Genomic DNA, 21,898 nt, shown 5'->3' with positions numbered 1-21,898 from the left:
GAAAAATAGATATAGTTCAGGTCTCTGTATTGAACATAATGATCACTACTCTGTTTACATGACAATTCAGTGAATACCATCCACCCTTTTCCATAACAATCTCAACTCTTTCTGGTCAGTGGGAAGAGTAAAATACACTCGTCACATAACTGTTTGATCCATTACAGGTTTTATTTTAGCTGCAATTGGCTCTTACATAAGCAATTGTCTAACAATGCAAAAAAAAAGTTTTACTATCAAAGAAGTTAAAGATAGTTGAAGTTCATTCACAAAAGTGACAGGCATTGATTAATTTTTCAATCATACGTGTGATGAGTAGATGGAAAAAATAAAAAGTGGATCAATCACGGAACAAATCATTGTTGGTCTATTCACAGCTAAACCCAAGTGTTTGTAATAATAAGTCATACAAGGCTAAAGTTTTCCCCCCAAAGGATAAGTACGGTTTCCTTCCTCTAACTGGCCTCCTAGAGAGATTCATTTATTTTTCTGTTAGAGGGGAATGTAGTGTTGTGTCACATAGACAGGATTTCTTTCTACACCAGAAAATGGACTTGGGTTACATGGCTGCAAAAACAAAACTAGGCAGTGGTGTTCCAGCGCCTACTGGATTTAAGCTTGCTCCATTTCCTTTTGCCATATTACACTCTTCCACACAATGATCCTGGGCTTCATACCTGACCTTTGGAGTGCCTTTTGTAAACTCAATTCACTGCAGAGATTAATGTAAACACATCAAGGACCAAAACTACTGTAATAAAAATGTCATCAATCACCCCCCAGTGCACCGAGGTAAGATTTGTACTGCAAAAGCACAGAGACAGGCTGGGAGAGACTCAAGAATTGGAATTCAATAAAGTCATTACTACACTAGAGTTCTTAGAGTCCCATTGGAAGTCTCTTACTGCAACAAAAAAACCAAACCATTCGGAACCAAAGGACAAGAGACTGTCCAGCAGCAGAGATGCTGTGTGGATAAGAAACCTTGAATTGAAATTCTCACAATGACACATGAAATGGTGTTCAGGAGTCATAAAGCACATTGGATACAAATACAAGGTCAATTTAAAATAAAAGCAGACTAATAATTCTAGTGAGGAATAAATTAGACAGTTTATTTTCCTTTTATTTTTTTAACGACTTTACTTATTTTTTGGCATCTACTTGTGTTTACTTTTACATATTGCTTGTTTATGCTCGACAGCACCACCCTCTTATACCTTACCTCACATTATTATTTACCAGAAAAAAACCTAAACCTCTCTCCACCTCTTAACCCCAGATCTCCTGCTGGCACCTTGCCCATCCACCTCACTCCCGGCCCCTTTTTGATGGGGGTATCAGGTGGTCTGGCAGCTCGGCGGGCAGCTCATGGCCCTGCAGCTTCACCTTGATCAGGTGGTTGGCCAGGGCGAACTCCTCGTCATCCAGGAAGCCGTCCTTGTCCACATCTGCCAGCTTCCAGATCTTTCCCAGCACGGTGTTGGGCAGCTTGGACTTCACCATCTCCTTTTTGGCCATGGCGCCCGACACTTTGCCGTTGACGGGCGAGAGGGTGTAGAAGATCTCGTCGTAGGAGGGCTTGTCGCGTCCCACTATCCACTCCAGCTCGTCGATGCCCTCGCTGGCACCTTCCCCGTAGCCGTGGCCAAAGGGTCCATTCATGCTGCCTTCGAAGGCGCCTCCCTGAACCGCGCTGCTGGGCATTGCCGCCTCCTCCTGCCGCACCAGGGTCATCAGCTTGGCGATGTCGTTGGCTAGCATGTCCTCCACAGCTTCCAGCAGCTTGGGTTTCACGGACTGGAACTTGCTGAAGTCTTGACCTGCCAGAATCTCCTGGGGAGAGCAGAGAAAGGCAAGAGAGAAGTCAGAGATCGTTCACGTTAGCTCTTTCTTAAACGTGGACGCAAGAACACTGGCAATGAATGTAGAGAAATTTATAATGGATGTAATGGCCAGGGTGTGCAAATAACAAAGGCAGGTTTGAGGAGAAGAACAGAGGGAAACACTGGCCGACATAAGCAAAACTCTTTAGTATGTATGTAGAAAACAAGAGACCCCATAACCCTTCTGCACTATGCAGCAGATGGAAAGCAGATGAGCAGTACTGAATTTAGGACACATGGCACAAGGCACATGTAAAGACAAACCTGTATACAATATAGTGTATGAACATCAGTTTCACCATTATCATGACCACCATTACATGCATTCCAAGGCAGCTTACTACATCTGCAATACCTGTGCTATGCTACACAGTAAGAACTGCCCTAAAGCATAAAACAGCAACATATGGTCACTCAGCTCATAATCCTCCTTTGATCCATATACTGACCACTACCAGAGCCATATAGAATTAAGGTTTGCAATCAAAAATTGACTTACAACATAGCTGGCTAGATGTTAACTATACATAGTGATTGCCATATTACTACCAGACAAACATGAGTATGTCAAAATATGTACATCAGAGTTGTCATGAAGATGATCAAGTGGTGTTATCTCTGTTCTGAAATTTGGCATCTTAGCTCCAATTTTCCTTTAACTACCATTCATGAACTGAATCGTGTGCTGTACCTGCATCTTGGCGAGTTTGGGGAAGTCTCCGGGTGATATCTGGTGCTCTTTCTCAATCTTCAGGTAGATCTCACCCAAGTTTGCAATGAGCTCCTTCTTTTTGGTCTCCTTCCCAAACATGTTGGGCATTTCCTTCTTCAAGGAGCTGATGATATAAGCCTGGACCTGAACAGAAAAAAGTGATATTGCCTCAACTGACCCATGATTCAAATCCTAAATATTGTCAAACTTACTACCAGGAGGGCTGCTCCAGTAATGACGTTCAAATGGCTAAATTTTGACTAGATTAATAGAGAAGATATCATACTTCATATAAATTCATGCTGGAAGGATATCAGATGAGCCATTAAGCCAATCTGTTCATACTCAATAAAAACAGGGAGATTCATTCCATAATGGCTTATTTTAGACCAAATGTTATCAATGATCGAATATCTAATACACTTGTTAATAAACTTGATTAACTGGTGTATCTTGGCACATATGCTATGGGTAACTTTTTCAAGGAGGTTATTCATTGCTCAAATAACCTTCTATATGTCAGGTTAAATGACAAATGTATCTTAGTGCACATGGGTAACTTTTTGAAGGACGTTATTCATGCTTCAATAATCATGCAAAATCACCTGGACTTTGGCCAACTTCAAAGAATGCTGGGGAGCTGTACATACAGTAGTAACTACAGGATATTGTGTAGTTATATTCACTTGTGATTTGATGACTGGAGGATGTGAACTCCAATGCACAGGGCCTGAATTAGTTATGGTTTGATAAAAAAATGAAGCAACTTTCTCCTATTATCACAGGTATTTTGATCAGTATTTTTTCTCTGTCCAAATGAGGGAAAAATTTTGGTAAGGCACGTCTACAGACAAAGTGTAAACTGGCACCGTTCTATTCTAAACAGCTCTGTTCCTGGAGGGCCTCAGTGCCTACAGGCTTTCCTTCCATCTGGACAATTAATCATAAGCGTCATTGAAGAAGCAAATATCTCCTCTACCCTGGGGTGAGTTCAGCAGGGAGGCTGTTGTGTATCATTCCGGAGCATTTAGCTTGGGACCTCACCTTGGCAAGGCGGGCGCGCTTTATGAGGTCGTTGAGCTTGCGCAGGGCCGCGTTTCGGGGGAGGCTCTGTATGTCCCTGAAAAGGTCCTGCTCCTCTGCCTCGAACAGCTTGCGATTGTCCGGCACCAGCAGCGGCTGGGCCCAGAAGGAGCCGATGTAGACGCGCACTACCTCGGGGGTGTTGATGATCTTGCCTAGCGACCACATGAGGGCACCGTACACCCTCATCAGCTGCTGGGTGCCGATCTGGTCCGCCTTGTTCAGCACCACGCGCATCTTGTCCTCGTGGTTCTTCAGGGCCCGGATCACCTCGGAGAACTCGTCCGAGATGTCCAGCTTGTGGGCGTCGAAGAGCAGGATGATGCGGTCGACCCGCTCCGCAAACCACTCGAGAATGGCGGCGAAGTCATAGCCTGCAGGGAGGGAGACCAGCAGAAGACAGAGAAATGAGAGCAGAATGGAAGCAAGCCACTGAGCATGAGTTCATGTGGGTTGTCCTGTCCTCACAAAATACTCACGTATCAGTACGATGCTACCTGGGGATGTTTATATTTTAAGGCTGGTTCTTACAGTTTACACATGCAACAAACAATTCACATTGTTCAACACACCTGCTGGAAAATACTTGCTGCAGCTGGCTAGTTAACTACCAGAACTTAGAGTATAGGGGTTGAATCCTCTGGCACTAAAGAGGGATACAGCAAACTATAACGAACCTTCTAGTGAATGTCTTTTAAACAGTTCTCACAGTTCTCTGTCAGTTATGAGGACACGTTTGTGCTGGCAAGTAAGATGAGAAGAAAAATCTAAGATAAATACCTCATGCTAAAAACGATCCAAAAAGAGACATTTCTCCATTCCAGGGTATATTGCTGGGCATCTTGTAAATTGAATTTGATACCTCTCAGTTTGACAGGCATTGTTCAAACATGTAAGTGGCCTCTAGTGCAACCAGGAAAGTTCAAATCATCTTAACTCTGGCTCAACTGATACACTGTGTAATGCACTGGTCTTCTACACTTTCAAATCCATTGAAAGATGTTTACGTTTCCATTTTGTACAGCTGCAGGTTGTCCAAAGGCCTGCCAAACAGACGTGTCAATGCTAAACGTATAAGGTGTTACATCTGTGATGGTCCTCCCCTCTGCAAAAGCTGGTGAAAAATACTCTTTGCCCAGGAATTCACTCCAGAAAATACACTCCTTCAAGGGTGCAGGCATGATTAGTAGTTATGTGGAGGTTAATATGTTAAATTCAAAGTGCTGAATATGAGAGCCGCATGAGCACCGATGATACTGCCCCCCCTCCCCTCCCCCCCTACTCCAGTGCTTCCTGCCAGTGTCTCCAAGGACATTGTAGGAAAGAGGTTTCCCCCCTCCTCTACGAATCCACAAACAGGTAAATATTTCACACAGAAAAAGAAAAACGTTCTTCCTGTTTGAGGAAACTCGTGTCTAAATAACCCCACCCTTCTCTCAGTGTGACAAAAAGAGCGAGACCAACACAAAAAAAAGTACCCCTCTTCCTTCTGCCCTTCCAAGCAGCGAGTTGCAGAGGCAGCAGCTGGTAACTGACTGCAGAGTAGACAAATTCAGCACTGCATGGGCAAACAGGAAAAACCTCAGCACAATAAATTGTGCATTTGAGACACTCAACTAATGAACTGGCTTCTTCCCCTTCCCCTCTCCCCCACTACACACAGACTAGTTTAACTTATCCTCAATGTAATCAGTTTTTGAAGTAAAAAAACTTTATCATAGGATCATTTTTATACAGCCACCTTGACTTGATTTACAACAACAACAACAACAAAATGGGTGTAGTTGTCAGACCGGTCTTTAACGGGTTTATGCAACAAGCCCTTGGTACATCTGTGTGCACAACAATCATTGCCAGATTAAACTGCTCAAATCAGGAGCGAGTTGAAAGTTATAGCGATAAAGAGTGAATTCAAAGTTATATCGATAGACTTATTCCTATTTAGATCTTGAAAAGTCAAGGGTCTGGCTCAATAAAACTGAAGAACAGTGGAGTTTAAGAGTATGAGCAGCATAGTTTTCTGTACAACTAGAAATTCAACCAGAATTCTCAGTCTATCAAGTGTACAGACTGCACGTTTTAAATCCTGAATGATCTAGTCCAGCCTACTATGTGTAGAAGGGAAATGTTCACACTTTTGGCAACGAAAGAACAGATTTCATTTGGACACCTGAAACAGATTCATCCCCTGACTGTGTAATCCAACACAGCACACACGAGGAAGAGATTTGCCTTCTGAACTGAACAGCAACTCAGTATCATGTAAGGGAAAGACTCTCAGAACAGTGTAATATCGCACCCCAGTAGACTACAGATCTATTCACGTAGGCCGCAGCCTGTTGCACATCCCCGAAAGGGTGATTGCTCAGTTTATTTCTGTTTTGTTCTCCATGGTGAGTGCAATTACGAGATTTTCTGGGAACCACTGCTGGTACATGGAGAGTAAGTTCCACGTGTTAATAAATCCTTTTTTTCCTGTTCACTAAACAGTGCTGCTTTGCTATCTTACCTCTGTTGTGGTAATGGCACTTTTTGGCACCCCAGTACTCTCTACTACCATAGTACATCATTCTTAATCTAATCTATCCTACCAGGAGATTCTGAAAATAAAAGATTACACAAAAATAACCAAACTGGCTAAAGCAGAAACACTTCAATTTTTTTTATTTATACATTTCAGTTTTTGAATTCTGAATTAAGTTTTAAGAATTTTGAATTTAAAAATAATTCCAAGGGGTATGTCAGCAATTACAGAACTAAAATTTTACCATGGGTGTTAAAATGCAATACAGAATTCATGGGAACTGAAATTACAATGTAAGAAAAATGAAAATCATAAAAAAAGGCATATGAAAATCTGAAAACAATGAACTGACAAACATTATTATTATTATTATTATTTATTCACTCACAAGGTTTTATTACATAAATGGCAGCAGTGTGGGTTAAGATGTGCGAATACAATAGAAAGCCCTGATCAGTCCTGGCTCTTTCCACAGAAGAGTGGAAGGTATTCTGTTTTTCCAGTGACACATCGTAACCCCCCGCCTTCCCTCTCCTCCCTTCTTCCTTCCTTCCACTCTTTTACAAATGGAAACCTCTACGTCGACACTCTAGGTTCCCCGATGTATTTGTGTGTATGTGAGAGGATCTAAGAGGGTGATTGTGTGTGTGTGTGTGTGTGTGAGTGTGTGAGTGTGTGAGATTGTGTGTGTGTGTGAGACAGAGAGAGAGAGAGAGAGAAAGAAAGAGAGATTGCAATTGCGTGAGTTTGTTAGCACCTACATGCATGTCTGCAGAAAACTGGAAGTGTACAAATTTATATCATAGTACAACTTCAAAGTGTCATTATGTGTGGTGGGGTATGTAAGAATAAATGTCAGCTGTCTGTGTGTGGGGGAGCTCTCCCCTGTGCAGCAACTGTCATATAGAAGACCTGTTACATAGCCTAACCCATATAAAGCCCAAATTGGTAAACTGACACCAGCCATGGGGGTAACACAAAAATAGGCAATGCCCAGCTGTCTTACTGTGAGCCTGTCTGTCTATGTTAAGCTGGAACGGGAACTCTTTACATTAGCGTCTTCAAACAGTGCATTCCGGCTATTAACAATACGATATTTGTCACTGCTTGTCTCCCAAAACACACATACTTCCACCACTTCCACATCGTCATCCCATCCCAAGAAATGCACAAGGCCATAAAAATCACACTGTGTTACTTACATAGAGATAGGGACAGTCATTATTTGATAGAATATGTATATGTGTATGGAATTTTACTTCCACTCATTTTATAGCACAATATTTCCCCCTCCCCCCACCCTCTGAAAGATAAGACAAGCCTGTTTTTTCCAGTTACTGGAGAACCCAGAAAGGAAACATCTACTGTAGGAACATGTTCAGGGAACAGGAATTTAAGTTCCAAAGCACAATAGTTAATGGGTGTAGTGACATCATTTTTTTGGCAGGGGTTCTGAATTCTTTGTGTAAGTAAGTTAGTGTGCGCTGGTGTGTTTAGCAGTGATAACCTTCATAATAACCTCCTTGCCCTGGATCATGCGTCCATCCAACACGTTGTTTCTTTGTATCCTTTTCGTTTCCCTGAACTACAGCGGGACTGCCAGATATTCAGATGACCCTGCCTAGCAGATCTGGGGCCTTGGACCCCAAGATTTTTGAATGGAGGGGATCTTGCATTTAAGTGTGTAGGTTCCATGGAACTGTAGTTGTCCTAAAAATATTTTCAGCAAAAACTGACACAGAAAAAAATTTATGTAACATACAATACTCCAAATCAGACACGGAAGGGAGATATATATGCCCATTTAGTACAGTGATTAATATACTACTAAAATACTGATACTTATTAAAATAATAGTTTAATTACAGAATCTGTGATCTCTTAAACGTCATTTTTCTTCTTCGAGCCATATATCAGAGGATACTTCAGAACTTTTACAGTTAATTTAACATGGTCTATTTGATTAACTTTTCTGTAAAGTTATTGTAGTAGACAAAGTAAACAATGATTTTTAAGGTTGGATTGTAAAAGAGGTGGTAACCATAGCAGATCCATACACTGTGTCAGTCAGAAGTAAAAGTGGAGAATGTTTGAGTATTTGAACAACTTGACACACGAGGGGTGGATGAACCATCACCACAAAAGGACTGGAAAATTCAAAATCTTTTCCCACAAAGATGCAAAAAAGCAGTGCAAAGGCCACATAATCACTAGGTTTAATGTGTGAAGCAGATCTGGCAGTTATTAGTATAAAAGGGAACCCTAACTCCATGGAGAAGAAGGAAAATAGTGCTTCACTTAGAAGTTAGCTGTATACGAGGAATGTACCCGATATAGTAAATAATGGGTTGTCCCAAAACTGAACCCGGAGGGACTACTTTGAATGACACAGAGCAACAGATTTTCAACTGCTGCAGGTCAATTTTCCACTATACACTATGTAGACAAAACAGAGGATAGTAGCTCCAGTCCATTAAACCAGGGTCTCTGGTTTGCTTTTCCTTCTTCAACTCATAGCAAATCATGCATAGGTTGTATCTGTACAACTCTTACATTTGAATTCAAAATATAAGATGTGTTGAAAACATCTGCTTATACACATAAATATATATGACAAAATAAATATAGCATGTAGCTACAAAATAACAGACCCGGTTCTTGTAAGGAGTGGGAACTCCAGAGTGCTGTGTTGTACGGTTGTCATTTCACCAAAGGACTCCATGACAAGAGGGAAGTCATTATTTTGATTACAGATGAAATCTGTTTTTCGTTCCAGGTGTTAGGCAAGTTGCTGTCTGATAGGACCCTCACAGCCAGATCTGAAGGAACTCCACAGCAAATAACTGCCCTACCCAGGCATGACCTGAACCGGTTTGTAACCTATGACAAAGTCACCTGAATCTTTTTTCCATAACCTAAATGCAGCACCATGATTAACCAGAATGCAAAGGGGCTATTGAGCTGAGAACCAATGCAGAGTCCAGGTTGAGTCAGCAGACATCAGCAGATTATTAACTGCCTTCATAAGGGCTGTAACTGTGCCAACAAAGTTTAAACAATGGAGTGTGAAAATCCAAGTGGAACATTATATTTTTTTTCCCCCAGACTTCACTCGACATCCCTACAGTATCCCATCTAGTTTTGCTGGGGGACATTTTCACCAAAAACGTAATTGTTGATCCAGAGGCTAGGATTACAGACTCTGGGGACTTTGCCTCATTACCAGCAACAGTGGCGTGCATCTGGTCCTTGTATGCAGCTGGAGCTATCAGTTCAAAAAGACTCATGTATGCTTATTAGGGGCTAGTAGAGTTTCCATGTTCCACCCATGTGGCATTAATATTGATCAATATTAATCAATAATTAAGACAGGAGCAGAAGTCAACTTCTGTATCATCGAAAGGGGACATTCATTTGTTCCCGAATATGGAGAGGTATTTTTGAAAACATAAATGATGGAGTGAATAAATATTACTGTTTGAAATTTGCAGCAGCAAGATGAAATGCCTGCCAGGCGTGTTTCTGGGTTTTCCTGAAGCTTGAATATATCACACTATCAACTGGCTGTCCTGTACTTTCCCACTAAAGTAACTCAGCATCCAGGTGATAAACAGGTTTCCATCTTGCTACTTAGAAATGTAGTAAGCTAACTTGCTCACCAGAGGAATAACTAGTTACCCAACCATATGACTTGCATAATGAAAAATAAGCATAAATGACTCAATTGTGATTTTGTAATTCACTTATCATTCATTATTCTCTTTTTATTTTTTTTTTTTTAAATTATTACTCTGCGCTGTCAAAATCTAGGTAGAGGTAACAAGAAGTACCTATGCAATTACAGTAATACCAACTTCACATAAACAAGTCAAATCAATACCAGCTGTCCACTGTATGTCCACTAAACATAAAGCCTTACAGCTTCACTTATGAGGCTGTTTGCCACCATCAATCCCAGCGTGCCTAGAAACTGCTTTAAAAATGCCAGGCTCTACAAAGCTAATTGAATTTGTAAAAGGAATGGCAGAAATACAGAACACAGTTATGGACAGAACCCAATACGATTTTTATTTTTGGTATAACCAACATCTGAGGCACAATGACACCCAATGTTTTCGCTGTGGAGAATCCCGTTCAATGGTCTCTTTGTCATACGCCCATATTTGGGGACATTCTGTGGCTGGAGATTTAAACCAAGTCCTCTGTTTTTCTTTAATTCCGCCCAAACAAAGTGAGGAATAATAATGAAATCTATAATACGTACAGTACAACACACTGCATACAATATAGATTTTACTGCAATTCTGCTTGAATATTTGAGAAGTTCCCACACTGGAACAGATAACAATATCTCTCTTATTCTCTGGATCAGTGAGCACTGCTGGGAAGTATTTGCTTGAGGCTTTGGACGGCAATCATTGGAATTCCCTCAAAAAAACACGTACCAGACTGCCTGGAAAATACGCCGCTTCCTCTTTCATTTTAGCCTTCCGAGACATGACTCAGTTGTAGCTGTGATAATCATTATTGGGCTTCTTTCAATTTTCAGTGCATGGCAGTTTAAATGACCAGAAATATAGTAAGCCATGGCACTTATTTCTGTCTTGTAAATATGTAAAGGGAAGATCAGGGACTTTCCTTTCACACCTCTTGTTATTATAGTGCACACCTCTTCCGGTTACTGTTTGTTGATAACTACATAACACCCATGAAAGCATATTTGTGTGTGCTCTACCTATCACCATAAGTCAAGCCAATTCACCAATGCTACCAATCACTATGATTTTGTATTTAATTTCAGTTTATTACACACACCACTGTATGGTAGCAAAGCAAACACCAGTGGAATATTTTTGCTTTTGAGTGCAATTTCACAAAGGTCATAATGGATATTCTTTCATTTTTACTGAAGGGAATTTTTTTGTTGGTTGGCTTTAGTTCCGTGTAACTGATGTTATTTTGTAACCACCAAATATTCAAGGCTGGCAAGCCTGAGTTGTTTGCTTCGTGAATAGATACGTGCTACATACCTGCTGTCTGTCTCGTACTTTCCCTCTCTGCTTGCAAGCACCCCTCTCCCATGTGCCTGGCTTTTCTCTCCTCTTTAAGTCTTTATCAGGCCTTCTAAACAAAAATAAATCCCCAACATGATTCCTCTGCCTGATTTGACTGTCTCCAGTCTATTATCTGCCAGCTTGACTCTATGCACTCACACTTACCCTGTCTCTTTTTTTTTATCTTTCCCCCCTTCTGCTGCCACGCCCAACTTTTCCTCCCCAACTCCACAACCCTCTTTTTCCTCCTCCTCTCATGCGCCCCTCTCCCCACGCCCCAGCCCCTGAAAAAGGGGGCAAAGGTTGCCTCCATCCTGTCTGTTAAAGGCTGTAAAACCTGCAGTCTCCACAGGTCTGCACTGCAGATTGCGCCATTCAGCTTCTCTGCCGGCTACAGTGAGCGCATTCATAATCAGAGGCTGAAATAATTTGACTGAGTGTAATAAAGTTTATTGCAAAGCTGAAGAGAACTACAAAGAGTCTGTTAGGTACTTTGCCTCCTTTTCGACTGCACTCTCCACTCGCCTCTATTTTTACATTTTCCCTCCATTAATATATGCCCCCGACACCCCCACCCCCCCACCCTCAGTTCACTGCTATCCATCTGCCTCAGTGCACTGTCTGTTTCCTGGCCCTTGCTGGCCCTGCTGTAGGTTGGGTTGTTTATCTCAGGGTGGCACTCGCAGTAGCTCCTGTTATTGTGAACACAGAGGCCGGAGAGACTCTGGTACAATACACAGACACGTACCGCACCAGGAGAGGACAGGAAGATGCTCTGTGTGACGCTGAGTAATATAAGCAAACCCAGCTACACACATAAATACAGTATGTAGACAACAACTTAACATTTGACATGGGTATGCGCACTGTCATTGTAAACACGCACAGTGTAAATGTATGTTTATCCTGTGTGTTGCATGCGGACACACACACACACACACACACATGCACGCACACACACAGGGGTTCGGCCTCAATTTATTAGCCCCTGACATAAACAGGACGGCCGAAAATACAGCCCTCTAACGTCCTGACATTAAGCTGCAGTTTATCACAACTAATTGAATATCTTCCTTTACTTGGATGAAGGTCCAGACCTTGCATGAGTAATTTACGTACAAATCTGTGAGAACGTAATTTTGTGCAGTATGATTAATTTACTTTACAAGGTACTTACATCATCCCAATTATTTAATATCTACATGGAGCGTGCTGTAGTGCTGTGTCTGTGTGTGCACACCCAGCTATATGGATTTGAAGGGGGGAAGGACATAGATGCAGAGCGGAGAGCAGAAAAAACAAAGAGTAAAAAAAAAAAAAAAACTTGATGAATCACATAGACAGAGAGAGGGGTACAGTGAGAGGGGGAGAGGGAGAGACAGGCAGAAAGAGGGGTTACTAACCTCTGCTGATTCTCTGCTTCTCTCCTGACAGGATTCCTGGAGTGTCAATGATGCTGATGCTTTCCAAGACTGGGTTGGGCATCTGGGCGCACACAAACCTTAGGACAGAAGGGAAGACATTGACATACAGGTTGAAAATGAATGCTTTTTCTCCAGCAATATGCAGATGAGACTGGACTGCCAGAAACATGTTTCGGCTACATATTTAGCACAAAAAAAATATTTGATGTTGCACAATACAGTATTCCTTTGAGGAACTGTTATCTAGTTTTTTTTTTTTCATTTCTAAAAGCTACTTTTGGGTAACAAAAACAGTCTTCTAATTGGTGAAGACTGTTGTACAAAAATCTAGTTTGCCACATAACAGCAAATTGGAAGTCTATCAGGTTTTATAGGGTCTGAGTGTTATTAGCACTATTCAAAGGCTGCCTTTTTGCCCCCTAGTGGTACAACATCCCAACTGCAGTTACTTTGGAGGGGAGCTGACCAGTGAGAGAGTGAGTTTGGGAAGTTAGCTACTATCTCTAGGGCTGGTTCCTCCATTCCCGCCAAAATTCGTTGTAAGAAATACAGCAGTGAGTTGTGTTGCGATGTGGAAAAAAATATAAGAGCACTGTCTGAAAGCTATACGGGTCCATAAACATGTATTTTTGAATTAACCTAATTCTACTTTCTCTTCAAATTGTTCTGCCTCTCCTCTTCTCTCAAATGAACAAGCCAGGAATTTCCTTACTTTGTTTTTTTTTCCATGATCTGAGGAATGGGGCTAATCTGAGTAGACACTATCCACGATTTCACTCCCCCAAAATCACTCGCCACCATCCCCCATCCCTGCTCACTGCTGCGGCATATTTGCAGGTTGCTGTCATATGGAAAACCCCCCTCTATGTTTATCCTCCCCGGCCCTACCCTTATCCCCTTGTCATTTTTAATGTTCGTTTCCACTCACTTTCTCTTTCCTTTATCGCCCATTCACCGCGCTCCCTCTGGAACGGGCAAGTCTCCTCTCATCGTAGCTCTTCCCCCCCCCCACCCCCCCGTCTCCCGTGACTCATGCATTCTGTTCATTCCACAACCTCCACTCTACCGCAGCTGCAGTACATGCTGCGTCTCCTTCTCCTTGCCGGTGCCGAAAACACAGAGACAGCGCGGAGAAGCACAGACACACACTGGCAAATACCAGCCTGTCAGATTTATGCAAACACACACCACACAGACACATGGTGAGTGTGTGGAAGGGTGAGCTCCTGCGGCTGATGTTAAGGTTGAAGACGGCTGTGTGCTTGTTACGTATGTGTAAAGGGGACCCCTGTGATATCCCTGTAAAGGGGTGGGGGGGTTAAGAACAAACTTTGTAATGTATCATTCTGAGCATGACAGGGGTTCTACTATGCTCTGGGTGAAAAAGTATACATATACTTCTCTCTTTCAACAGCTGGCTAAGCAATGCGGCTAAAAACATTATCTTGACTACTGATTCCTCAATGAATGTCATCTGATTATTGCCATGGAAAACACTGGCAGTCTCCACAATAAACAGTTTCACTAAATCTCTGCATCTCAAGAGGCTGATGAACTTTAACATGTGCCTCCAGCTCCTCTCCAACCAAGCTCTGACACACCCAGCAATCTGTATTTTATCTGGTCTACAGATTAGCACTTTGTATGTATGCAAGTTAATGTATGTATATTTATGAAGTGCCCTTTTACAAATAGGGTTCCTCTATAAGGCAAGGAAGAGCTAATGAAGAGCAGCTTGGACCTTCCAAATCATAATCTTTGAAGACCAGTGGGTCCCTTTGGGGCACCATTAAACAGGCATGAAGTAAAGGTGAATTGTGAAGAGTCAACATAGGAGATCTAGAAATTTCTATTAGTTTGGCCATTAAGAATACAAAATAGGCTTCACAATCCACATGATCTCAAATGGTAAGAGCACATCAGACTGAAGCCACTAAATGCATTTCAGGACTGATCTGAAGAAAGTTAATTAGCCTTGATAATGCCCTTATTTGACATTTTATCATGGAGGTGAATAGCCATACTTTCTCATGTCCGTTGTCATTTAACCAATCAGAATTATGCGAGCAGAGCATGTGACCTATGTTATGGCTCAAATCACACACTCGCCATAGTTGTTCCAAAAACAAGGAAGCTACTTGTTGCCTCAATAACAATGCCAGCTGTACAACTCCATATTGTAGACAATTTTTAATCGTAAGAATGAACAAAGACAAGGTCAAGGCAGTCACCTCAATCTGGGCAGATGCCAGCATTTAGTGTGACAGTGCTACAGCTTTGGATGCAGGTAATGTAACGTAACAGCAACATGGGACGGCAGTGCAGCATGGCGGTTAAGAAGCAAGACTCATAACCGAAACCAAAACTGTACCCTTGGGCAAAGTACTTAACCCACAATTGCCTCAGTAAATATCCAGCTACATAAATGGGTAACATTGCAAAAAAAACTAACCGATGTAAGTCGCTTTGGATAAGAGCTTCTGCTAAATGCCAGTAAAGTAATGTAGTGTAACATGTACTGGGCCAACTGGCTTTACCTCCATCTTGTACTAGCTTGGTTCCAGCTCTGCAGTGGAAAAAGAGTGAGACAGTCTGAGAGAGCATTACTCCTAAACATCCCCTTGGCCGAGACCTCAGGGGCCAAAGGACAACTGCATCCGCTAGCATTCCTGTTCTTTGCCCCTCCTCTACATTGAGTTTATCCACATCACAGTCCTGACCTGGGAGAGCCCCTTGCTGTCTCGGTCATTCCACACCATGTCTCCCACTCTTTTTAAATAGTCAGGCCTGATGTTTAATATAGAGTCACCCACGGTGCCTGTCCTCAAAGTCGCAGTCCCTGAGGCACTTGCAGAGTTTAATCTAGCGTCTGCTAATGCTCCTGTCGCAGAGGGAGCTGGTCCTCTAGCTTTGAAGGGACATCATCTTCAACCTGAATCCAAAATTAAGTATATAGGCTCCCTAGTACATTATGTCCCTGTCCCCAACCACCAAAATTAAAGAGAAAAAAGTCAGAGCACCTATGAAGTTAACTCTCTTTTGTATTGATTACAGTTGTCAAATTGAATGCAATATGTAGTGCTATGCACTAAGCACTACAGTCAATCTACTGATACACTGTGTAATGCTACTGATTAAGTCTATACATAGCCCTCTCGTGCTCAGCTTCCCACAGCCCGATGAGGACAGTTCAACAAAAGCATCATAATTACAATGAATGGAATTCAGCTCGTGTTGAATTTTAAATCATTGGGTGCCAAATGTGGACGATTGTACACTCGTGGGTATTTTGGACATCTGGGACAAACTGTGCATTGCATAAGGCAAATATTTTTTAAAAAATTGCATGCAAGCATCTTACAGCACAATGTCCAACTCTTAAAACCCTTTTCTTTCAACTGTTGGTCAGGGTACACGGGCTTGTAGATCCCTACACATCATAATTCTCTACTGGCACCACTGTCTTTTTAACTGATCTACAACGATGTGTTTTGGCAATATGAAATGTAGGCCGAGCTTGCATTATACTGTTAGTAGACTGTAAAATCAGTTAAAGCAACTCATGCTTGCACTGGAAGCCACTGGAAGCCAGGCACAGAAAAGTTCAAACAGCTAAATCCTTAAAACTCACATCTGTGAGCACCACAATTTCATACAAGTAGTGACAGCTGGGCACAATATGTTACCAGTCCAAGTCAGATGACAATATGCAGTATATTCAATAGCCAAATGGTGCAATATAACAGTACACCATAAACGTTCACAAAGGTTTGCAGAATCCACACCCTCTTCTACCACCACTAAGTGAACCAGTGCATTACATAACCTGTTAAGACAGCTCATCAATACAGGAACACACAGCGCAGTCAATCACAGATGGAGTGTCTCAGTGTCTTTCATTCTATACGTCAGTATCACGGAATATCAAATGAAAGGGACGGCTTGCATCCAAAGGATAGTGAAATAATTAGGGGATAGATTCACGTGGAACGTGAAATCGGTGTAGTTCGCTCCGGTAATTCCCTGATCGACTGGGTACTGACGGCAATGTCAGTTAATAATTGATTTCGCTACAAGACAATCGTGTTGGTTTGAGGGGTCTTGAATGTGACAGGAATACAAAACGCCGGATATACGTCGTGATACATTCCCATAACTCTGCATTCAAACTTAAAAACCTATGTCCGTCAAATCCATGGTAACCGCTACAAATAATTATGACCGGTCAATTGCTTAAGAAAGAATGAACAATGCTTGGCTAACTATGTATGGTTAATAATTGATCATTTGCGGAAGGTTTGTGGGTCATAAGAAGGTTACACCTTTGGACTTTATTTTCCAAGCTTTAAGAATTTAAGCGTGTGACTGTGCTCATGCTTTTAACATATTTCCTAAGGTTAAAGAGGACTTTTGAACATTCCAAATTGAACATACACCAGGCAATTCACCTAACCAAGTTACTCCAGTTAATACGCATATTTGGCATTTTGCAAACCTGTTAATTGACTCGGACTCTTTCATATGGGGTAGAAATACTGAGAGCGTACATTAATTCTATAGGTAAACTTGCATATAGCTAGAATTTGAGATATTTAAGAATTTAAGTTACGCAATATGGGTCTTTCCAAAATCATCCAACTAACAGACTAGCTTGTTTCACTACCGTTAGGTAGAGAAACAAATGAATGACCTCTTGTGACTTGCCGCACTCAAGTGTCAGATATAAGGTTAATGTAACGTGGGTCACCTCACCTGTTAAGGAATGCGTTGCCGAAAGCGTTCAGCTTTCGGAATGGCTTCTTGGGGTCAACCACCAGAGCGTTGCCCGGTACCAGACCCTCCTGGTCGCCATGCATAACCGCTATGAAAGAGTCGGTGGTCGGCTCGGGACCGATTCGCATACCGGGGAAGTCCTGCTCCATTAGATGCCGAATAAAGGTGGTTTTCCCAGTCGAGTACTGGCCGACTAAAAGGACCATTGGCTTGTTGTCGAAGTCAGCGTCCTCCAACGCCGGTGAGTGAAAATCATGGAAGCGGTAGGCATCTTCCAAGGGGAAGAGTTTGGTCCGGTACAGTCGTCGTAGCCCGTCCGAAACCGTCTGAAATAATTCAGGGTCTTTTTTCTTCCCCTCTTTGTTGGCCCAGCTGAACATGGTGTTTTTCTTCAAAACGTACAGCAAGTAGAACAGCCGACGTTAGCAACGATAATAACTTATCTTTCTAAAATAAATGTACTAACTAGCTTTAGCTCGGTTGCAAATTGGAAATCTCCTTTGTTGAAGTCGGAACCTCTTCTTTTCTGCTTGTGTTTAGGAAAAAACTGACAGTTTGAGTGGTTACTTGGCGAGCAAGGCAGCGATGTCTTCACAAATGATAGTAGTAGTTAGTAGCAGTAGTTTAACTGTATCGTTAACTCTCTTACAACAGCTGAGAAGTTTAAGATTCCAAAGAAGTTTCACATTTAAAGGGCTAATTAGGTTCTAAATTAATCTGATTTTTGTTCAGGCTTCGGTATACCGTAGCCTGATGTTACAGACTTGCCCCCTGTCAAACTTTCATAAAGCGTGCTAGCTGGTTCCAATCCCCAGGCTCCGCTCTAGCGCCCCGGTCGGGTGTAAAGTCAGCACGAAGTTTGCCGTATTATATTGTATCTAGGCAACCGGAAGCGCGCACTACACGTCAAAATAAAAGCCTCCCCCCCAAAATTTAATGAGAATCCCCGTATGACCGCATTATGATGAACAGTAGATTTTATATGTGTGAGGCTATAAAGAAACAGATGCAGATTATATATGCATGTAGGTGAAATGTAAAATGTGAAACATTTCATATTATGTTGTATTTTAAGTTAAATGTTTTAAATGTTGTTATTAATGTATGTTTTACGTTAAATGTTTATTTAAATGTATTTTCTTTTTAGATTTTTTTACATTGTGTTCATAATTTTTATCCTTTTTTCCACATTCTTCCCTTCTTATGGTTTTTTCTTCACATTCTGCCCTTCTTTGTGTCACTGATTGTACATTAGACCTGTCTCACCGCAACAAACTTCTGCACTTTCACAGGACCAAACTCTTCCGGCAAACCACCAACAATGATTTTTCACACTACATGTCCCACAGTGCACCAGCAGAGTGAACTCTGGTCAGAGGATAGACACACCTTCCTGACATTATTTGGGTGACACACAGATGCCTAGCAAGGTTCAGGGTGTCAAGGAGCTGTAGGAAACTCCAGCCGATGTCATCCACATAACCCTGGAGAAACAAAGCCAGTTGTGTTCTTTTACTATGGGTTCCCAATCATTGTCAGCAAATGACGCTATTTGTGAACGACTCGACCCCTGGTCTGAGTTGTGGAACAAGTATCTTAGCTGTCTGAGCCGCTCTGCAGCCTGGACACTTTATACGTGTTTGTTATAACTGAATGTGTTTTCAGTCACTTTTTTAAAAGCTTTTGTTAAATGACATAATGAAATGATAGATTCATTTATGCTGAAGAGTATAACACCAAAAGTGAAGATAAAATCAAATATCCGATTCCACAGTGATAGGACTGTAAACAGGAAGTATGCAGTGTCTCAACATGTCTGCCCCTATGTTGTCTTCAAGATTGCACTGGCAAAGCCAGTTTTCATCTGTCACAAAGAGTAGTCTTCTTTCTCCTTAGTCCAGAAGAAGATCATGTGATCATCTATCATTTTTGTACTCACCCACATCCTCTTTCAACTGCACATCATGCAAATAACGGTTATTTGAGTGCAAAATATCTCATTTGGTGGTGTGAAGTTATTTTTATGGATAATTTATTAACCAACCAATGATACAGTCACTGAAGAGGTGTAATGGTCATCATTACTTTGATCAAAGAAGCAAAGCAATTAAAATACATTTCACTTATTAAATGATAAGTAGGCTAATCAGCATAATTAAAATGAAAATTAATGTAAACCTCCAAAAGAATTTTGGGGAATTCGATGTGCAGACCACTTTTTATACACCGATGAGCCAAAACCTTACGACCACTCACAGGCGAACTGAATAGGTTCTGGTCTGGGTAGATTAGATAGTAAGTGAACAATCAGTTCTCCTAGTCAACGTGTTGGATGCAGGGGAAATGGGCAGGAGTAAAGACCTGAGCAACTTTGACAAGGGCCAAATTGTTATGGCCAGACGACTGGGTCAGAGCATCTCTGAAATGGCAAGGCTTCTGGGGTGCTCCCGGTTAGCAGTGGTGAGTACCTATGGACAGTGGTCCAAGGAAGGACAAACCACAACCCGGCGACAGGGTGTTGGGCACCCAAGGCTCATCAATGCACAAGGGCAACAAAGGCTATCCTGTCTGGTCTGAACCGACAGAAGGTCTACTATGGCACAAGACACAGAAAATTTTAATGATGGTTACAGGAGGAATGTGTTACAACACACAGTGCATCGCACCCTGCTGCATAAGGGGCTGCGTAGCCGCAGACCAGTCAATGGGCACACGAGCATCGGAACTGGACCTCGGAGCAGTGGAAGAAGGTCACCTGGTCCAATGAGTCCCGTTTTCTTTTAGATCATGTGGATGGCTGTGTACGTGTGCACCGTTTACCTGGGGAACTGATGGCACCAGGATGCAATGTGGGAAGACGACAAGCTGGTGGAGGGAGTGTGATGCTCTGGGCAATGTTCTGCTGGGAAACCCTGGGTCTGGCCATTCATGTGGATGTCAGTTTGACATGTGCCACCTACCTAAACATTGTTGCAGACCAGGTACACCCCTTCATGACAATGGTATTCCCTGATGGCAGTGGCCTCTTTCAGCAGGATAATGCGCCCTGCCACACTGCACACATTGTTCGGCAATGGTTCAAGGTGTTGCCCTGGCCTCCAAATTCTCCACATCTCAATCTGGTCGAGCATCTATGGGATGTGCTGGACTGACAATTCTGATCCATGGCGGCTCCACCTCGCAACTTACAGGACTTAAAGGATCTGCTGCTAATGTTTTGGTGCCATATACCACAGGACACCTTCAGGGGTCTTGTAGAGTCCATGCCTTGGCGGGTCTGCGCTGTTTTGGCGGCACATGAAGGACCAACAGCATATTAGGCAGGTGGCCATAATGTTTTGGGTCATCAGTGTATAATATCCAGTCATAATATTCATAATATCTACAAACCCCAGAAGTCAAAATTACAAATCTTGGGGTATTACTTTACTTACAAATCCCTCCTTGAAATCTCAGAAACCAAAAAAAAAAAATTCTAGAAGGAGCGCTCTTTGACCTCTGAAATTGTTGCCACAAAGCCATCTCTAAAAATTCTGTTTAAAGGTTGTTTCTGTATTCAAAGCCATGTAAAAACTCACCTTGGCTTCGCACACAGTCACTAATCTATCAACAAATCTGTCAACATATCTCAACGGCCTAAATATGATCTCCATAAATATGACTGAATGAGCTACCGACCCCACTTGCCTGTCAACACTGTGCTATTTTTTTTCTACATCTTTTCATTTCTCCCTCCCATACGCATAGTCGGTGTTTTGAAAAGTAATGTGTTCTCCCTTAAGTAGGCCCACAATCAAACCTGTCCAACAACCACAAACAGTACAGGGACCTGAACTCAGACCTGCCTCACAACTTTATCGTTTCTCATTTTCAGCGCTAAATTGATGATTAACGTCTGTAACGCGCTTGTTACTGTCTAAGTCTAGATCCTACACCATTACGCAACACTACTGTATGCTTAGATACTCTGTAATCACACAGATCCCTTCAAGACGTAAGATTGGCAGGACTCTTCAGCTGCAGTTTTTTTATAACTAATGAACTGCAGGTGCTGGGCTCATGGGTGTTTTTGATGCTTGGTCAGCCAGTTAAACATGAGTGGAATGGTACTTTATACGGTTAAAGGTCTTATAAAAGCCTATGCAGATTCCTGGCCACTTTTTCCCCCCAAAGGAACCCTTCCATGAAGAATAACATGACAGACTTGAGCCGACCCACTGCGATCCCTCTGTCACAACCGGCTGGAGTAGCGTAACTCTCTCATTCACTCCCTCCTCCTCTCACCTAGTCAATTGTTCACTCAGTAACCTTTGTTTTAGACCAAAAACACATGAACTCATACAAAGAGAGACCATGCAGGCACGCAAACAGACACACACACACACACACACACACACACACACACACACACACACACACACACACACACACACACACATATT

At 42.2% G+C, this 21,898-nt stretch overlaps 1 protein-coding gene across 1 annotated transcript; it reads right to left on the bottom strand.

The window, feature by feature from the left end:
- Positions 1–727: 727 nt before the first annotated feature.
- ehd1b (EH-domain containing 1b) lies at positions 728–18,261 on the bottom strand. The gene is made up of 5 exons (XM_036524123.1): positions 17,436–18,261; positions 12,663–12,760; positions 3,643–4,055; positions 2,578–2,742; positions 728–1,836 (listed from the first exon to the last, which is right to left on the bottom strand). The coding sequence occupies exons 1-5, from the start codon at positions 17,834–17,836 to the stop codon at positions 1,312–1,314; spliced, it is 1,602 nt and encodes a 533-aa protein (XP_036380016.1). The 5' UTR covers positions 17,837–18,261; the 3' UTR covers positions 728–1,311.
- Positions 18,262–21,898: the final 3,637 nt, after the last annotated feature.

This window comes from Megalops cyprinoides, chromosome 3 (genome assembly GCF_013368585.1).
Source record: "Megalops cyprinoides isolate fMegCyp1 chromosome 3, fMegCyp1.pri, whole genome shotgun sequence".
In the NCBI taxonomy this organism is placed as follows: domain Eukaryota; kingdom Metazoa; phylum Chordata; class Actinopteri; order Elopiformes; family Megalopidae; genus Megalops; species Megalops cyprinoides.
This window is presented reverse-complemented; position numbering and strand designations above follow the sequence as displayed.